This window comes from Danio rerio, chromosome 20, assembly GCF_049306965.1.
Source record: "Danio rerio strain Tuebingen ecotype United States chromosome 20, GRCz12tu, whole genome shotgun sequence".
NCBI lineage: Eukaryota > Metazoa > Chordata > Actinopteri > Cypriniformes > Danionidae > Danio > Danio rerio.
Genome location: NC_133195.1, coordinates 2,802,501 through 2,822,048, shown reverse-complemented (window position 1 = coordinate 2,822,048; position 19,548 = coordinate 2,802,501). Strand labels below are relative to the sequence as shown.

General features: G+C 40.1%; 2 protein-coding genes and 1 long non-coding RNA gene across 6 annotated transcripts in view; 2 read left to right on the top strand and 1 right to left on the bottom strand.

Annotated features, from left to right (window-relative positions):
• Positions 1–3,306: 3,306 nt before the first annotated feature.
• On the bottom strand, positions 3,307–6,590 carry LOC141379513 (uncharacterized). Its single transcript, XR_012396292.1, has 3 exons — positions 4,332–6,590; positions 3,371–4,281; positions 3,307–3,329 (listed from the first exon to the last, which is right to left on the bottom strand). It is a non-coding gene; the product is annotated as an uncharacterized lncRNA (long non-coding RNA).
• akirin2 (akirin 2) lies at positions 5,713–15,556 on the top strand. The gene is made up of 5 exons (NM_213294.2): positions 5,713–6,194; positions 9,569–9,700; positions 12,537–12,686; positions 12,853–12,924; positions 14,868–15,556. The coding sequence occupies exons 1-5, from the start codon at positions 6,017–6,019 to the stop codon at positions 14,876–14,878; spliced, it is 543 nt and encodes a 180-aa protein (NP_998459.2). The 5' UTR covers positions 5,713–6,016; the 3' UTR covers positions 14,879–15,556.
• A 2,871-nt stretch (positions 15,557–18,427) lies between these two features.
• Positions 18,428–19,548, top strand: part of rars2 (arginyl-tRNA synthetase 2, mitochondrial) — a 32,155-nt gene continuing 31,034 nt past the window's right edge. For 3 of the 4 annotated variants that reach the window (XR_012395427.1, XM_073932225.1, XM_009294528.5), the window contains exon 1: positions 18,428–18,545. Coding sequence is in view for 2 of the 4 variants with exons in the window: in XM_009294528.5 (XP_009292803.1) it covers positions 18,510–18,545 (36 nt within the window). In the remaining 2 variants the exon portion in view is untranslated. 4 annotated transcript variants of the gene reach the window in all.

The window sequence follows — 19,548 nt, the reverse complement described above, 5'->3', positions numbered from 1 at the left end:
CTGCTCACGCGCGGTGCTCCTATCTACTGCTGCCGCGCGCGCACTCACGGCCGCGCGCATCGACGGGGTTTCCCAAGCAGCGATCAGGGGCCGTGCGCGCGCAGGGCGGGGAGCGCGCGAGCTTGGGTAGAGTGCTTTTTTTTTCGTGCCAGAATTACTTTGTATATTAGATATTGTGTGTGTGTGTATGTATGTACATATATATATATATATATATATATATATATATATATATATATATATATATATATATATATATATATATATATAATGTACAACATCAAATAGGCAAAATGATTATTTTTTTAATGAAAAAATAAAAATAAAAACAAAGCAGAAACAATAGACCACATATTAAAAAAGACAAATGTATTCATTCATTCATTTTCTTTTGTGTTAGTCCCTTTATTAATCTGGGGTCGCCACAGCAGAATGAACCGCCAACTTATTATTCAGCAAATGTTCTACACAGCAGATGCCTTTTCAGCTGCAACCCATCACTGGGAAACATCCATACATACACACTCATCCACACACATACACTACAGTCAATTTTAGCTTACCCAATTTACCTACCCCATGTTTTTGGAAAACCGGAGCACCCGGAGGAAACCCACACCTCACCAACACAGGGAGAACATGCAAACTCCACACAGAAACGCCATCTGACCCAGCCGGGGCTCAAACAAGTGACCTTCTTGCTGTGAGGTGATTGTGCTACCCACTACGCCAACGTGTTGCCCAAGATATGTAGGAGATCTGTCAAGGGTTGCAAGCTAAATGTGCAGTTATAGCCTGGAAAGCAAATGTTGTAAGAGCAGAAACTGAGAAACTGGAGAAACTGGCTTTGTTACTCCTGACTACTCGCATATTAAAGTCTCACAATGGTAGCTAATATCCCCAATTGTATTTCTTAAAATAAACAAATGACTAATAATAGACCATTTGGTCACAATTACTACATTGCACTTATAAATGCAGAAGGTTGCCGGTTCAATCCCAGCTCGGAATGAGTTGGGTGGTCTAGGATCGGTGGGATTACATTGGTGCCGTGACCCGGATGGGAGCAGATAAACCTCTGAACCCAAAAAAGGTGCTCTAGAGACCATGGTCTTTAGCCTCTTTGTTAGAGCAAAAGACTCCCATGTGGAAGGTCGCTGGTTTGATCCCAGGTCGGAGTGGGTTGAATGGTGTAGGACTGGCAGGGTTACACCTAGTGACATAAAAAGAGCATCACGCTAGGGTTGGGCCGATAGACGATGCCATCGTCCATTGGCGATGGCTGATAGACAACACGATGCTGAGCCGGCATCGCCCCCGTCGCAAACCCGCTCGCTAAAAATAGACACTTTATCTAACGACTCTTTGGTCTTTTGAATGTAACAGGTAACGTGTCACAGCATCAGTACACTCCTTCAATCTTTCACTTTCAGTACTTTAGTGAAAACCTCAGATACTGTTGGTTGGGCACCTTTTTCACCGACCAAGTTTGTGGATGCCATCATAACGACAAAGATCACTCTGCCTATTCATGCCAGAGTCCCGTGAAAAAAGCAGGTGGTCATTTGTGTGCATAGATATATACACTAGATGTCGCCTGGCCTATTGTTGTCTATTGGACGGAATGGGTCAATAGCGCCGCCATCTTGCTACAGGGTAGCGCTCCTTTGAAATGAATGCGGGACCAAGATACAGTGGAGGACTGTGGCAATGCAAAGCCAGAGATATACACATAAACACATATATCTATGATCGGGAGTTTTCCTGGATGTTAGTATGTAATTTTTTTTTCTAATAACGAAAATTATAATTTTACATCACTTCTCTACATTGATGAATCAGCACACGGGCATTCCTGACAAAAAGCTTGTGTTTGTGTGTACAGAAATGTACTATTCACCCTCCCTGTTAAATCTGATCTAATCATGTCCTGAAACACAGCTCCTCTCCTGCTTTCACTTCTCATACTGACGGAGAGAGCGATTAATTTGTGAATGAATTCCCCGAACGACTCTTTCACTAACGTTAGCCGACAATAATACAAGTTTCTGGCAGCGCAGCATCTCGTTGTCATATTTCTTTTGCATTGTTTGCTGATTTTATTTAACAAAACTAGCATAAGCCGAGTGTTTAGTGCGAGTTGGAGCTTCTTTGTCTTATGGTGAATGCAGTAAGTGACTGTTATCATCAATAACGTTACCTGATTAGCACAAAAGTTCAGAACATACAAAAACAGAAAAAAACATAATATTACCTATGAAGTGTTCTGCCTTTATGCTTTGTTTTCTTTGTTTGCTCGTTACTACACCCGTAGAAAGCGATAAAGTCCCGCATCTTCACGTAATAACACTGTCTTGACTAGTGCGGCTGAATGACATTTGTCCTGGGAGCCCTGTACCAATGTGGCGGCGCTATTGACGCATGCTCAGGGTCCCTATGCGATATCTAGTGTATTTATCTATGATTTGTGTGTAGCTTATCTTTATTTATTTATGATTTGTTTATGGGTAAAACAAAGATTATGCGGGTCAGGTAGTTGAAACTGTAGATTACAAATAATTTATTCGTTATGAATAAATTGCTTATTCCTAAATAATTCATTCACCTCCACCTACAACAACGGCCATCGTCCATCGCGATGTTTCACATTAGACATCGTACAATGCCAAATTGGTCGACATGCGTGTGGAAAAGCGTGTTCAGTGTGATTGGCCCCTAATGCTGCACAAAAACTAAAAATGCATCAAAGGCAATATTGTTACTAATCTTTCATATGTCTTAGACTAATATAATCCAGCCCACAATTACTTTTAATATTAAAAAAATACTTCCTTTTGTGTGTGTGTGGTTTTTTTAACCAAATCAGTGACATGATTTAGGAATTTGGCAATTAAAGAGTTAAAATTCTGTAAATTTTCTAAGCAATTTAGTAGTTTTGGGCTGGGGTTGATTTAAAAGAATTGAAACAAATATTTATCTTTTGCATTTTTTATTAATTTTCCCTAACATAATGAAGGGGTAGTAAGTGTATCATTGAGTTTTCTAAAAATGCATTCAAAGCATTTTCTTAAAATATGTGTAAAAGCAAGATTTGTCACCAAAACTCCCTCGATTAGCAGAAAAGCAAAGAAAGTAGTGGGCCAATTAAGACTCAAAATCACCACAAAGTGGATGAAAACATCTCCAACAGCACAATTAATTTATGATTCAAGGAACAGTTCAGCCAAAAATTATCATTCTGTCATTATTGAACAAGGTACTTTAAAAAGTATGAGCTATGAGTCTGACCTAAAGTTTTCTTCTATGGATGGTCAAAACTGTGATCTGACCTAAAGTTTTCTTCTATGGAAAGTCAAAACTGTGATCTAACATAAACATGAATGTTAAAGGGCACATAGTTAACCCTTTTAAGGATGTAATATTAATATTATGGTTCTTCTAAGTGTTCTTTTTTTATTATGTGTTAAAAAGTGTCATGTTGGTGGTGTGTACACTGCTCACTGTTTTATGGGTGTGTTGCTTCGGATAAAAATTAAGCTGCGGTTACACTGGGCTTTTCCTCCCATAGACTTCCATTCATACGCATGTAAATGCGTCAAACAGGAAACACAGGAGCTGCGTCCCAAATCGCATACTTATACACTATTCTACGCCATTTTGTAGTATAAATAGTGTAAGTAGTGTGTTCACACTGAAAACTCTAAAAATAATAAGTGCACTTTAATTACCCGGATGATGCATTCATTCAGCCGCTAAAATGAAGTGTGTAATGATGGACACTTCACGCACTCAACGACCCCAGGTTTGCTTACGTACCGGAAGGGGCGGAGCTATCGGACGCACATGTTGATTAACTTTATTTATTTTGGATGGTGAAAGCAAAATTCTCCTACGAGAGTGATTATAGCGCCTCCCGATGGTGAATGCGGCAATACTCACGGCAGTATTATTAGATAATTTGGTCGTTTATTTCACTGATTAGGCAACCGTCAAACGTCATCAGCGAAACGGTTTGAATTTCCGCTCAGTAAAAAAACATAAGTGCTCCATTTGGGACGCCACTACATACATATACTATCCTGTTGAGTGTGTAAGTGCACAAGTACATAGTGCATGAGTGCATAGTGTATAGTGTGCCATTTGGGACGCAGCTAGGGTCATGCGTCAAGTTTCGAAATCGCATCACTTGACTGCGTGACCAATCGAGGAGCAAAACATGACCTCTCTGGACAAAAATTTTAAACATGGAGCAATCGCTCGCTTTTAAAAATATCAAATCATCTTGTTTAATTCTGCCCCTTTTCGCAGCCCCTCACGACAGAATTTCGCACGCACAAACTCTAGTGTGACCGTAGCTTTAGTTTCGACTTCCCGCCCAACTTAACAAGGGGGCGGAGCCAATAGCTCCCCTGCTTTGTGTTTGGCAACAGACAGGCAGACAGAGAGAAGGAACATGAGTGTGAGGACCAGCATTCAGCGGTACATGTACGACTGGGACACAGACCAAGCAGAGAATACAAAAGAATTTGTGTCTTTGTATAGTTTTGCAGCTAACCGTGTGCTAGTTTACAGTTCCGAGCTTGTACACCGAGACTAACAACAACGCACGCTGAATTAACTTTAACTGAGGCACTGGATGTGCCGTTTAGAGCCGTGACAAGGCACACCAGACACGCACATTCGCATGTTATTTAAAATTAACCTGCGGGTCGCCGAGCAGCGCTTCTGGTGTGCGACCTACAGGCAAGGTCATTATTTCCAATACGGAGACGCGCACTTGAGGCAATGCACTCACGATTTCCACCTAGTTAAGATGACAGGGAGTTCCTGTGACCGCAGGAAATGCAAACGGCTGAAGTTTAAGATAGACGCAATGAAAAGTACACAAACCCACCTAAAGTTAGAAACAATGGCGCCGATGAGCGATCATGTGGTGAATGTTGATCTTGTGTTGAGCCCAATGAGCCTTACATCTAAAAACAGAGCAGGGTATTCCTTTGGTGGCATCGCTTTGACTCATACGCTGAAAGTAGCAGACGTGAAACAACAAACTGTGGATATGGTAATGTGCGCCTGTCAATCAATGTTGGTGGGCGGGGGGACCGAACTCCTACGTTAAGTTGCTGTCAATCTAAAAAACGCTCCAATTGGTCCACCGTTTTTAAGTTGATAAATTGAAAAAAATGACTGGGTGTGTTTATATCCCAACAATATGACAGTTCAAACAGCTTGAAAAGTAGATTTTTCACCCTAGGTGCTCTTATAAATAAATATTGATGAAAACATATCAAACTGTAGTAAAGTTGTGTCGTTTTGAAATGCACTAACGTTATAATACAATGTAAAGTAACTCAGCGTGTGTACATGAACAGATTGGCTTTAATCAACGATAATTTTGTCGTTTTCATAAGAAATAAAGTTTATAAAATGGCATCGTGTTGTGAGGACTGAGGAAACGGTCAGAGCTGTTGATGATGGGAGGAGATTTGAGGGGCTTTTTTCAAATCCACAAACAATCCAAAACCACCAATGGGCGGCTTCACACGGAGAGAATTGCGAACAAGTGTTGTGGGGGTTGTAGTTTTAGCTTACCGCGTTAAACAGAATTGTGGACGAGGAGGAATCCCGCATAAACTACAACTACCGACTTTCCCTGAAAGTCTCCGCGCAGGCGCAAAGCAGCGGCTTCGCCAAATGTTTTGTTTCCACGCCATATTTGTTAGCCGGCTAGCTCTCGCAGGAGGGGCTCCGTCTCGATCCTGATCTGAATCCGCCATCATCGGGGCTTCGTCGTGCAGAATCATCTCCACGTCCGCATCTCTCGCCGCAAAAACGCGTTTATCCCCGCTCAGCCACGGTTTTGGCCTGAAGGTCGTCGCGGAGTTTGAATAAAAACGCAGTGATCGGGACGCGCTCCCTTGAGATCGGGGTAGGACTGTGCCTAGCGGGGGCTCTCGCTGCTCGGCGGAATATTTCTCTTCGCTTTATTTGCTGTCAAACACCAGTTCTCGGTAAAATGGCTTGCGGAGCCACTCTTAAAAGGACTATGGACTTCGATCCGCTGATGAACCCCGCGTCCCCGAAGAGGAGGAGATGTGCGCCCATGTCGCCGTCCAGCTCCAGCGCCTCCCCGCAGAAATACCTGCGCATGGAGCCCTCGCCCTTCGGCAGGGTGTCTTCAGCACTCACCACAGGTCAGTCCGCTGCTCACACACACCCGTCGACCGGAAAGAGGCTGGAAAACCGACTGAAAACCGAGCATGGAGGTGTAGTTTTTCCGCTGTTAGCAGAGCAGCTAACGCTATATTACACATCCAAACACAGGAGCCAGTTTCCTTCTCTGGCGACACACAGTCAATCAATCATCCGTCATCAAACTGAAGTGATTATTAGGCTGTTTCAGGAATTCTGCTATTTGTTATTAGCGGACATTTCCGTAGACTTCGAGTCGTTGCTAGTGTTTTCGGCTCGCCTGCTGATAGTGTTACATTAGAGGAGTATATTGATAAACTCGTAAGTGTGTGTGGATGAGATATAAGGCTGCTCCTCCTGCAGTTTTACCCTATCTCTATGTGGTTATCAGTGTGAATGTTCGGGTTTTTGTGAAGCACATTAGTCAGACAGTCGCTTCCGGAAGTAAACTCCGTTCATTTCCTCTTTGGGAAAGTAGATTTTTATCTATATAAATCATTTAAGAGAGTCCTGCCGTGAACTCAAGATTCTTTATATCATCACATACTCTATACTCGTGTTGATTAGGAGATTTTTTCTAGTTAAAAATGATCTGCACAGAATTTAAAGGGACAGTTCACTCAAACGTCAACATTTCCTTATTTACTCACGCTCGAGTGCATCTGAATTGATTCTCTTCTGTTGTACACAAAGTGAGAACAACATTTCTTATGAATGTTGGAAAACAACAGCCATTGACATTCATAGTTGGAACAAACAATACTATGTGAGTCAATGGCTGTTTTTCCTGAACCCTTCAGAATATCTCCTTTGTGGTCAACAGAAGAAAGAAGCAAATAGGTTTTTAACAAAGTGAATAAAGAGAAATCGCTGACATGGTTTTCATTTATTGTCTGTCTCTTTAACAGATTTGTATTAAAACATTACCCCTGATGAGTTGAGTGCAGGGGTGATGTACTATATTAAGTAAACTGAATTTAAATTGATTATGGAAAATCTGACTTTTTCAGCAAGTGTTAAGGCTGATTTATACTTATGCGTCAAACGCCGGCGTATGCTACGGCGCTGATGCATAGCCCTTCGCCGTGGCCATCGCCGTCACTGACGTGCACCTCTCAAAAAATGTAACTACATGATGCAACAATGCGTAGCGCAAGCTCTGTGATTGGTCGGCTTGGTAGCGCTGACGAGTCGGGGCGGGACCGAGAGCTGCGCGAATGGCGCGAACCCAATGTAGCGATTGTTTACAAGTGTGGAGTCCCGTGAAGGAGCTCCGGATGGAAAGTTTTGTTTTGTGTTTACCTCATAGTTAAAGTTGCTGCACGTCCGCCAGTTGCTGCCTCAAAATGAGCGAGTTTGAGTCACTTGTACATCCAGGAAGTGTTCAGGAAAAGCAAAACAGCAGCGAAGAAACTCGACACAGAGGAACATTTACACCTCACTGCCCACTAGCGTTTCAGAAGTGTTAATGCAGACCAACAGAGACAGCGCGCAGAAGTATGAATGCACAGCCACGCGCGTTGCATGCGCCGTGGGTTACGCCGGTCACTTGACGCAGAAGTGTAAATCAGGCTTTATGCTGTGTTCACACAAGATGCGGCGAGCGCGGGTAAACCACGCTATTTGTATGTACATAGACGCGTGAACATTTCAAGTTTACTCGATTCATTCGCGCGTAACATTCACTTCGTAACAGACGCAAATTCGCATGATGGGTGGGGTTCTGTCTGCCCTGTGACTCTAGCTTCGGTGCTAAACAGCTAACATGGATTTTATTGAAAGAATAGCTTTGTTTATGTGCTTTTATGAAGGCTGAAAATCAGCGTTGACTCACTTGGAGCCGTGTCTGGAGTCCACTAGATCATTTCAGAGGTGTACCACGCTCTGAGTTCATCAACTTCTCCAGAAACTATACCTGGAAGATGGAGGCTTTCAGCTGTGCTTCTGACAGAGCCGAGCCCAGTTTGATGAACTGTTGTATGTGTTGGGAGAAGGATTTTCCCCCGGGACACCAATAACAGGCACTACAACCGCAAGAGCAAGCTCCTTATTAGTTAACTCAGCACAAATGTCCGCTGTAATTCGGATTTTCTAACTTAAGCGATGCACGCGAAAAAAACGCGATACGCACATCAATCGTGCAAAACGCTCAACTCGCACTTCTTCATCTCGCTCCGCAGGATTACTATTCGCGTCTTTGCATTGACTTTACATGTATGTCGCTTGACGACGCTTCTGTGTCGGGTGTGAATGCAGCATTGCAACTAGCCCAGCGGATAAGTTAAATAGTAATGTTTTTTCTCCTAGCACCTTTCGTGATTCTGCACAGGAGCAATCATATAATCAGTGTTCACTTGTAGGAGAGGCTTGTGTGTTGTTTGTAAAAAAAGATTTGTTTAACCTTTTTACTTTGTTCATTGTTTGCCCAAAAACAAAAAGTGTTTCTTTGTGCCCCTCTCCCCCTAGTTTTGGTTGCTTTAATTAAGTGACTCCAACTGTGAAAGTGTCACCTGTGTTCTTAGCCAATCATCATCAGATATGTGGTTGTCCCACCCCTACACTCTCACACACAGAGCAGCAGGCACGGGCCGGTATAAGATTATGATGGTATGATAACCTTGGATAAAATGTCATGGTATTGTGATTACTCTTCTAAAATATATTCTTTTTAAATGTCTTGGTAAAAAACTAAAACTTTTTCCCCTTTGAAAACTAAATATTTTATTTTTTGAAAGATTTTAATTATTTTGAAGTAGTAAACATGTCAAGCTACATAATTCAAATGAATTATAGACTTCCGCCGTCTTCAATTGTTTTAAAAACACAGATTTCTTTTCAATTTAAAACAACATCTTTGGATATTTTTCTGTTGACGATGCTGTTGTCCTAAAAACAAATTTGAATTTAAATAAAAAAAATGGTACACATACCTTAGGAACAGCATTAAAGAAAATTATGATGCTTTTATAACCTTGACTTTTCCAAACCACGGGATACTTTGAAAATGGTTATTGTCCCATGCCTACAGAGCAGGCCAACAGAGTCAAAGGATCATGGCTGAGGACAATGTTTTGTATCAAGTAGCCATGTACAGGATAAAGTGCACACAGAACAGTTGCTTTTTTGCAGAATAAAACCCTTCAGTACTTTGCTTCGCGTTGGCTGCCGGTATACCTGTCAGGTTTTATTCTTTCAGAAAACCTCCTGAATGTACTTTATCCCTTAACAGCAAGCATGTCCTGCAGTTTAGAAAATCAAACCGTTTGAATAGCACAGTGTTGTTTTTTGGTGAACTCCCCATGATTTAATTTGATTGTGTTTTGGAGTTGCTGAAGATTTTCCGGCCTGTCTATTAAAGGTTTGTTTCATCTTCCAGAGCAAATCCTGAGCAACATCAAGCAGGAGTACAAGCGCATGCAGAAGAGGAGACACCTGGAGAGCAGCTTCCAGCAGACGGACTCGTGCTGCCCGCTCGACTCGCAGCCTCACGCCAGCAGCAGTAGCACTGGTACACACACACACACCGCACCACACCAACACCGCTCTCCTTACATTGTAGAGAGTTATGAAAATAATGCTGTTTCACTATCAGGAGTCTCTGCTGTGCTTCATTGAATGAGCACCACCGTGCACTAGTGGTGTAATGCGACGCATCCCACAAGGCTAGGTTCACCAGAACGAAATGAGATTTTTACACTTTTAAGGTCGTGTAAAATGTGTAAATAAAATAAATTAGCTGTTAGCATCAATATGTTAGTCTTCAGGTAACCTGTAATCTAGTGTGCTCCAACACAGAGACAGTTCTTATTTTGAAGATATAAACGTTTACATTAGCGATGTGATGTTGTGCGCCGAGGCTTCGAAGCATGAATCAAAAAAGGATACATCTCACAGTGAAGCAGTGTACCGGAGCTTGATTCGTTTTTCCATAATCTTGTGATCAGTGATGTCAAGCTTCATTTTCGCCTATACTCGCGTGACTGCTTCGAATTTTGATTCAAAGGTTTAAACACCCTCATGGGCAGGGCCAGACGGAATCTGCTGACAAAATTATTTTGGGAGTATCCAGCAGAGTATCATACCTAAAACCTTAATATATTAAATAAAAAGTAATACATTTCTGAATAATAACTGAATAAATTCAGATTTTCACATTTACCCAAGTAAATAAACAGAATTTATAATGGGCTAAAAATCTGCAGAATTCTGCATGCGCAGATTCGGTGTGGGCCTACTCATGGGTTAGTAAAGTGTATAGTGAGAGATTAGGCGTCGATTACATAAATTTCTACTGTTTCAAAGCACTGCACTGGTCCCAAACACCAGTAATTAAATTGAAAAACAATAGGAATTTATAGTAAAAAGGTTTTAAACCATAGTAAAGTGTAGTAGCGTATTTTTTTACATTTTTAAAGAAAGCCTCTGCATATCGTAGTATAGTGTTTAACAAAGGCCAGCTGGGGAGTGCAGCCCGAAAGCATCACTCACATAGCCTCCTACAGCATTCGCCTCCCAATCGCTGGTTCGATCACCGCTTGAAATGAGTGAGTGGGTAAAGGACTAGTTGGAATACGATAAATGTAAATTCTTTGGAATACCTTTGGTTTTACTACAGTCATCGGTGGTGTAATGTAACATACCTTATGTGTAACAACTACAGTGTTTAAATTGTCAAAGACATCGAAATATTTGTAATATTTCAATTCTTACAACAGTAATTGAGTAATTTGTTTATATTACTGTTGTTGTATCACTACATGAATGAGTTGGTCACAAAGAATAATGATGGTGAAATGAGGCTTTCTTGAAGCGCTAGACTCAATTGTATCGTAAAAAAGTTCGATACTCGAAGCTTTCTAAATCAGAGCTCAATGAGGACCTCTTCTGGTTACATTTGACATTTTTGCAACAGTGCTTTCCCACACTTTAACCAGAAGAGGTCCTCATCGAGCTCTGTTTTAGAAAGCTTCGAGTATCAAACCTTTTTCCGATACAACTTTTTCCGAGTCGAGCGCTTCACTGGTTCAGAAAGATTCATTTCACCATCACTAATATTTGTTTATTACTTTCTGCAAAATCAAAGATTTTTTTTTTCCTCATACTTCAGTTTCTTATCAAACCTTCGGACCAATCAAATGCTCTCTAGTGTCTTGACATGCCCCGTCTCCTTCAACACATTATTACTGAATGTTGAAATCAGTCATTTATTCATGTCGAAGTGTGTTTAAACACAGTTTCCAGGAGTGTCCAAACTGGGTCCTGGAGGGCCGGTGTCCTGCAGATTTTAGCTCTAACTTCCTTCAATACACCTGCACAGATGTTAGCTAGCCCAGGTGTGTCTGATTTGGGTTGGTACTAAACTTCTGTAGGACACCGGCCCTCTAGGAATGAGTTTGGACATCCCTGGCCTAAACACTTGTTGAGCTGAACTCCTGTTTTGATTTTAAACATGATGTCCTACGGCAAGCCCACTGTCAGTGGCAAAATCACTCAGATCGGTGTTCAGATCAAAAGGTGTCTTTGAGCTCTCTAGGCCACCATACTGATCACTAGTTAACTACAAGTAAATGGAGAGTCATGCTAATTAAAGGAAACCTATTCTGCCCCTTTTTACTAAATGTAAAATAAGTCTCTGGTGTCCCTAGAGTGTGTGTGTGATGTTTCAGCTCAAAACACCAAACAAAAAAGGTTTCTAACTCTCTGAAACTGACCCTTTTAGGCTTTGATCCTAATTGTGGTGTTTTGGTGACTGTCGCTTTAAATGCAAATAAGATTGTGCTCTTTTTCAGAAGAGGGCGGAGCTACAAATGCCTGTGTATCAGCATAGTGGCAGATTCAAAAGCAAGACTATGGTCCTATGCTGATGAGGGCGAGAGTGGGCGGGGCTTTCCCCCTCTGATGACGCGTACAGAGGGAGAATGTCAATCAAAGTGTTTCTGCAGGCTGTTTTGATCAAATCTGATTATAAACAATACAATTAGAATATTTTTATCGTAAGAAGCTAATTATATTCGCGGACTGCTGAAACGCAACTAACAAAACACACAAAAAAAGGCCCTATTTAAAGTTACATTATTGTTGGTAATTAAACTATATTATTAAAAACAGTGTTATTAAACAGCATTATTTTGCACATTTTTACTTCACGCTCTATCAGTGAAATCTTTGATTGAGAGTGTTTACTAGTGAGTACTGAATAGGCTACTCGTGATCTAGTGGTACTCCTCTTGATTATTCAGTTTTTTTGCTGCTATATTATGCGTTTCTGATCTGTGTACTGATTAAACTTAAAGAGTAAGCAGTGTTTACTGTACCGATGGTGTCTGTGTTTTTGTGGTGTCCAGGCTCGTCCTCTGGATCTGCGTCTCCCTCCAGACGAGAGCAGCCGCTGTTTACGCTGCGGCAGGTGGGCATGATCTGTGAGCGGCTGCTGAAGGAGCGCGAGGAGAAGGTGCGCGAGGAGTACGATGAGATCCTCACCACTAAACTCGCAGGTACTGAAAGAGTCACGTTAAAGTACACAACAAATCTAAACTAACCATATTGATTTTGTTAGCTCACATTGGTGATCAAGTCATCTGTGCCTGTCATTAGGGGAAAAAGCAATAAAAGTAGAGGCTCTTTAATATTTATCTACAATGTTTGCTCTTGTGTCTCCAGAACAGTACGATGCGTTTGTGAAGTTCACCCATGACCAGCTGATGAGGCGGTTCGGGGAGCAGCCGGCCAGCTGTAAGTTTGCTTCTCATGCTTCCGTGTGGGAATGTGTGTGTGCGTGTACTTGTGTGTGTAAGAGCGAGAGAGTGTGAGTGAGTAAGTGTGTGTGTGCACATAAAGCTGGAATTATACTTTCGCCTGGCGCCGCATTGCGCACTTCGTGAAACGGACGAGGCTTTTAGACTTGCTGCATTCGCTGTTGTGGTATTTTTTTTAAACGACAGGGGGCGATCAAAAGAAACTGACCTTAAAGTCAGATGGATAAACAGAAAAGTAGAAAGTTTCCGGAACTACGTCATCTTATTGATATCATTCAGTATTTTTAAGCTAATTATTTTTATAAATTATTTGAATGATAATAAGGATTTTTTATAACCATTCAAGATTTTTTAAATCAAACTTTGATATTGACCTTAAAATGGGTTTTAAAATAAATCTGCTTTTATTCTAGCTAAAATAAAACAAACAAGACTTTCTCCAGAAGAAAAAAAAATATTAGAGGAAATACTGTTAACATTCCTTGCTCTGTTTAACATAATTTGGGAAATAGTTATTTAAAAAAACAAAATTCTCAGGAGTGCTAATAATTTTGACTTCAACTGATAATCGTTTAGAATAATCGTGATTACAATTATGACCAAAATAATCGTGATTATGATTTTTTTTCCAAAATCGAGCAGCCCTAGCATAAGGCAAGAGATAGACAGCTGTCTGTGCTATCTGGGGCTGCTTATTGATCATAAATGTATTGTTTTCACTTCTGCGCTATGGAAACACCGCGATTCATTCGGCAGCTGTTTGATATTTGAATATAATTCAGTAAAAAGAATGCTCGAACCGTATGAGCACCGGCAAGAGCTTTCATTTGAGCTATAACTTGTACATGTGTCATATGAAAAATAGGAAAATGAATACACAGCTCGGATATGCAAAATACTGTGTATTTAAGTGTAAATAACTTTTGTACAGTAGAGTAAAAACCAAAGTGATGCACATGTGCATAAAATATAGATTCTACACTTTCAAACGAAACCACTGAAGGGGGGGCTGGTGCAATGCTAGCGCTTTAAATCTTAAAGCGAAAGTTGGTGACGTCACGGACCCAGTACCGATCCCTCAGGTTTTTCCAAACCTTTTAACAAAAACTTTCCTCCTTTCCCATGGCTGTTGCAGTTTCTAGTCAAGAATTATTGATCATCTGGTTATCTCTATTATCATGGATCATAAAGATGTCTGCACCGGCATTCTGTTTCAGACAACATCTCTGCAAAGAGTTTCATATTTAACTCAAATCAAACGCACACTGTTCGCTCGAGTATCAATAAATGCCCTGTTCACCGCCAGCCGGAATCATGTCAAGGCGCACCTAAAGCGAACATCCACAAACTCTGCGATGACGCCACATTTGCCGCGTGCACTCAAGCAAACAAGCGGACGCATCGAGTATAGACCAGGCTTAAGAGAGTGAGTGTGGATGTGAGGAACTGAGCGAGCATGTGTGTGTGCAGTTTATAATTTAGGGATCCACTCCAGGATTTCATTCCAGTTCACCCAAAACTGCTCTGGCCACTCCATTTAAATGTTTTTTTTAGTCCATCAACACCTAGGTTGGGAATTATTTAACACATTTAATAAATAAATTACACAAATATATATAGTTTGTAGTATACCAGGGCTTTAAAGGTCTTATAAAATTTGAATAAAGTTCCTCCTCGAGTCTTTAGACCAATCAAATGCTCTCTAGTATCTTATCACGCCTCATCCCCCTTCATTTCATTGGCTGTTCGTTTGATGCACTTGAGCTCTCACTGGAAGAGCTGTGATTAAAAACTGCCTGCTATTGGCTGTTGTTTTTAAAGGGGAGGAGCTAATATGCCCTGCCCTCTTTTCATTTTTCAGTAAAATGCACATTTTAAAGCACTTGACGGCACCTTTAACTGTTGCTGCTTGTCCCGCAGATGTGTCCTGAGGGCCCGTTGGCAGGGGCGTCTCCTGCTGTGGTGGATCTGCCACTCTGTGAACGGGTCCGGCTGGGTGTTTCAGCAGTGCCAATCGCATCTTTCCGCTGGGCACAGAGTGTGTGTCGGGCTTCTCTCTCTCTCTCTCTGCAGCAGCAGCAGCTCAGTGCTTCCTGCCGTCGTCAACTACGCCCATATATGGACCTCCGCAACTCCTCCTCCAATCAGTGGCTCTTGTGTGTCTCCCACCGAACCCTGGATATTTATTAGGCTTTGACGATGCCTTTTATACACTCACCTGTCATTTCATCCTCGTCTGTTTTTTTTTTTTTTGTAAAATGCCTTTTATTCACTGCGAATGACGTTGATTGCCATGATAAATGTGAGCCTGTGTGAAATTGATGAACTTTGGGAAAGTGTGTCTCGGAGACTGCTGTTCATAGCTTCGTGTAAATACATCCTGGCTTTCATCTGGAGTTTTTTGTTTTCATGTACAAATCAAATACAGCATTTATTTTGATTCCAGTCTGTTTTCTTGCTTTTTATTTATTTTTGTTTGAATCTTTTAATGTTTTTTTTTGTTTTGTTTTTTGGCCCATTTCCTCTGCATTATGGTTTTACTGTTCCTGTAGTTTAAAGGACTTTATGTTTGGGAAAAAGTATACAAATAAAATGTTTACATAACTGCGGTTTTACATCTGGTCTGCTTTTTTACATTTGCATGCTTGGGTTTACGTCACATCAGTCTAGATCAGTGGTCACCAAACTTGTTCCTGGAGGGTCGGTGTCCTGCGGATTTTAGCTCCAACCCTGATTTAACACCTGAACTAGCTAATCAAGGTCTTACTAGGTATACTTGAAACATCCAGGCAGGTGTGTTGAGGCAAGTTAGAGCTAAACCCTGCAGGGATACCGGCCCTCCAGGACCGAGATTGGTGACCCCTGGTCTAGATTATGAAATAATACTTATTTAGGTACACCAGTCCAACTGCTCGTTAATGCAAATTTCTAATCAGCCAATCACGTCAACTCAATGCATTTAGGCATGTAGACATGATCAGGACGATCTGCTGCAGTTCAAACGGAGCATCAGAATGGGGAGGAAAGGGGAATTTGAACGTGGCATGGTTGTTGGCACGAGACGGGCTGCTCTGAGTATTTCAGAAACTGCTGATCTACTGGGATTTTCATGCACAACCATCTCTAGGATTTATAGTCCGAAAATAATTTTCAGTGAGCAGCAGAAAATAATTTTCTGTGGGCGCAAATGCCTTGTTGATGCTAGAGGTCAGAGGAGAATGGCCAGACTGGTTCCAGCTTATAGAAAGGCAACAGTAACTCAAATAAGCACTCGTTACAACCGAGCTCTGCAGAAGAGCATCTCTGAACACACAACACGTCCAACCTTGAGGTGGATGGGCTACAGCAGCAGAAGAGCACACCGGGTGCCGCTCCTGTCAGCTAAGAACAGGAAATTGAGGCTACAATTCACACAGCCTCACCAAAACTGGACAATAGAAGATTGGAGAAACGCTTCTTGATCTGATGAGTCTCCATTTCTGCTGCAGCATTCAGATGGTCGGGTCAGAATTTGGCCTCAACAACATGAATGCATGGATCCATCCTGCCTTGTATCAACGGTTCAGGCTGGTGGTGTAATGGTGTGGGGGAGATTTTCTGGCACACTTTGGGTCCATTAGTACCAATTAAGCATCGTGAGTATTGATGCTATCATGTCAATATGGAGCAAAATCTCTTGAGGAATATTTCCTGCACCTTGTTGAATCTATGACATATAATAAAAATATTTATATATATATATTTATTTATTTTTTCATTCATTTTCTTTTCAGCTTAGTCCCTTTATTAATATGGGGTCACCGCAGCAGAATGAACCCCCAACTTATCCAGCATATGTTTTACGCAACAACCCAACACTGGGAAACACCCATACACATCCACACACACACTACGGACAATTTAGTTTATCAATTCCCGTTTTTACGCATGTGCAGAGTGCCCGGAGGAAATCCACGCAAACACGGGGAGAACATGCAAACTCCACCAAGAAACTGGCCCAGCCGGGGCTTAAACCAGCGACCTTCTTGCTGTGATATATATATATATATATATATATATATATATATATATATATATATATATATATATATATATATATATATATATATATGACAAGTGCAAACCTACGACCTTGAAATTTGCAACAATTTTAAAAACTTTTTTTTCACATTGTCATATTGGGGTATTGTGTGTATAATGTTGAGGAAATTAGTTTAATCCATTTTGGAATAAAGCTGTAGCATAAACATTTTTGGGAAAAAGTGAAGCGCTATCAATACTTTCCGAATGCACTGTAGTATTGGTGTTATTTATGACCTGTTTGGTCCATGTTCTTCCTGAAGGTTTCATTTTATTCCACTAGGTGGCAGTAAAGTATTTTTAAATAAAAAGTTTCTACGTCTTATAAAAAAATTACATGGTCCTATTATTATTGTCAATAATTTTATTAGGTAGATAGCTATTTAAATATTCATTTAAAATTACTCAAAAAAAAGCGATTACCATAAATCATGTGCTTCCCCTTATTGAACTCTTTAGTTTAAGAAAATCACTACAAATTGAGTCATCTACATTTGCAGATAAACTATTCATATATTTTCATCATTCTTCATAACCTAATTCAGACCAGAAGTTACAGCTGATCCTCCGCGTATCCCTAACACACACACACACACACATTTATGTGGTTAACATTATATTGTTATTAACCTGAAATGTATATTATTTTTCAATAATCCTCAAGTACTGTTTAACAGATCAAGGACATTTTCACAATGTTTCCTGATGTATGTTTTCCTTCTGACAGGGGAATGTCTTTTTTTCTTCTAGTTTGGTTGGAATAAATGCAGTTTTTTTTCACCACTGTGTCAACATTATAATATGTTCTTTAATTCTTTTTTCTTTCTCTTTCTTCTCTCTCTTTTTCATTGACAATGCAATTCATATTTTATATTGTAAACAAATATTGCTACAATTTTGTCAACTGTTTTTTTTTTTTTTTGCAAAAACTATATATATATATATATATATATATATATATATATATATATATATATATATATATATATATATTTATATATATATATATATATATATATATATATATATATATATATATATATATATATATATATATATATATATGTATATATATGTATGTATATATGTATATATATTTATTTATTTATTTATTTATTTATTTATATATATGTAGATTTCGTCAAGGCTGCCCTATAGCTCTGATGTATACTGACAATTTGTCACTCAATCTTTAACTTAATTTGGTGTTAAATCTTGATAGCAAACTCCTACTCCTACTATTTGCTCAGCTGGATCCCCATCTGTGTAAATCTGTACAAAGGAATAAAAATGTTCTCTCATAAAAATGCTAGCTGTTGCAGTGAGCGCTTGATGACTCTTATTTTGGAATCGCGCAGCTCTGACAGCAGCAATATCTTCCGGTTTCTCAGAGAGGCGTCCTGACAGCAGAATCCACGCGTGTGCTGGGGTGAAGGAGATCAGCGCTGGTCGCAAACTCTTCATCATCTTCATCTGTACCTGATGGCGTGTTTTTTCAGGAGGAGTGCAGCTCTGCAGGTGTGTGTGTGTGTGTCTCTGGAGCTCCAGAAATCAGCTGTTTTCTGCCCTTCTGGGTTCAACAAAAGATGCTCAAGTCAAAGTGCAGATAACTGAGAAACTATTCCACAATTAAAAGCACAACTAAGCGATATGACAAACAATGAAAAAATAAAAATACAATGTTTAGCATGTAGTCTAATAATAGTATATACGAGCGTCTGACAGCATGGCACCTTTTTTTATTTTATACTAAAACAACAAAATAAAGAACAGCTCCAAAACACAAAAATAACACTTTTAAATTAAGAAGATCTGTTGGGAACTCTTAAAAGTAATAAAAGACTTGAGGAAAGCTTTGAGGGATGCTGGAAAAGCATCATTTAATCAAAAGGGAGAACAAACTCGCGTCTCGCATCATTGTTACTTCTTACCACTGACTGGTTTCTTTCTGTTTTATTTATATTTGTGATATTTGCTTCATTTATTGACTGTTATTGACCTTATTTATGTACTAACCTGTCCACCAAGTTACCTTCACACACACATGCACAAACACACACACACACACCTACCAGTACCTGGGGTCCATTCTTCGTACGTGGATTACTCGGTTAGCTGGATATGGATGTTGACGATTGACACGATCCAGGATCGTTTCGTTCTTCAAAGCTGATCCGAGAGTTGTTGTCATGGCAACAGTTCTGCTAGCTTAAACCTGATCGGGAGCAAGTTCAATTCATATAAACAGGATTAGATCGGCTCAGTTCAAGCAAAGATAATACAGAAAGTATATACCGAATTCTGATATTTTCTTACAGTAGTAGTTATATACACTTGGGAAAATGGTAAATATTTTTTTTATTATATTTATATAAAGTTATAGTTATTAATAAAATAATGTTATATATATATATATATATATATATATATATATATATATATATATATATATATATTAATAAAACTTATACAATCTGCACCCTCGAAATGAAAGTAGAAAGATTGCCACCTGGTGGTGCAA

What these genes read in the sequence shown, in the direction of transcription:
- akirin2 (NM_213294.2), top strand. Translation starts at nt 6,017, where the DNA reads ATGGCTTGCGGAGCCACTCTTAAAAGGACTATGGACTTCGATCCGCTG. An exon ending in GTCTTCAGCACTCACCACAG is followed by an intron (nt 6,195 to 9,568) that starts GTCAGTCCGCTG and finishes TTCATCTTCCAG; the next exon opens with AGCAAATCCTGAGCAACATC. An exon ending in CCTCACCACTAAACTCGCAG is followed by an intron (nt 12,687 to 12,852) that starts GTACTGAAAGAG and finishes TTGTGTCTCCAG; the next exon opens with AACAGTACGATGCGTTTGTG.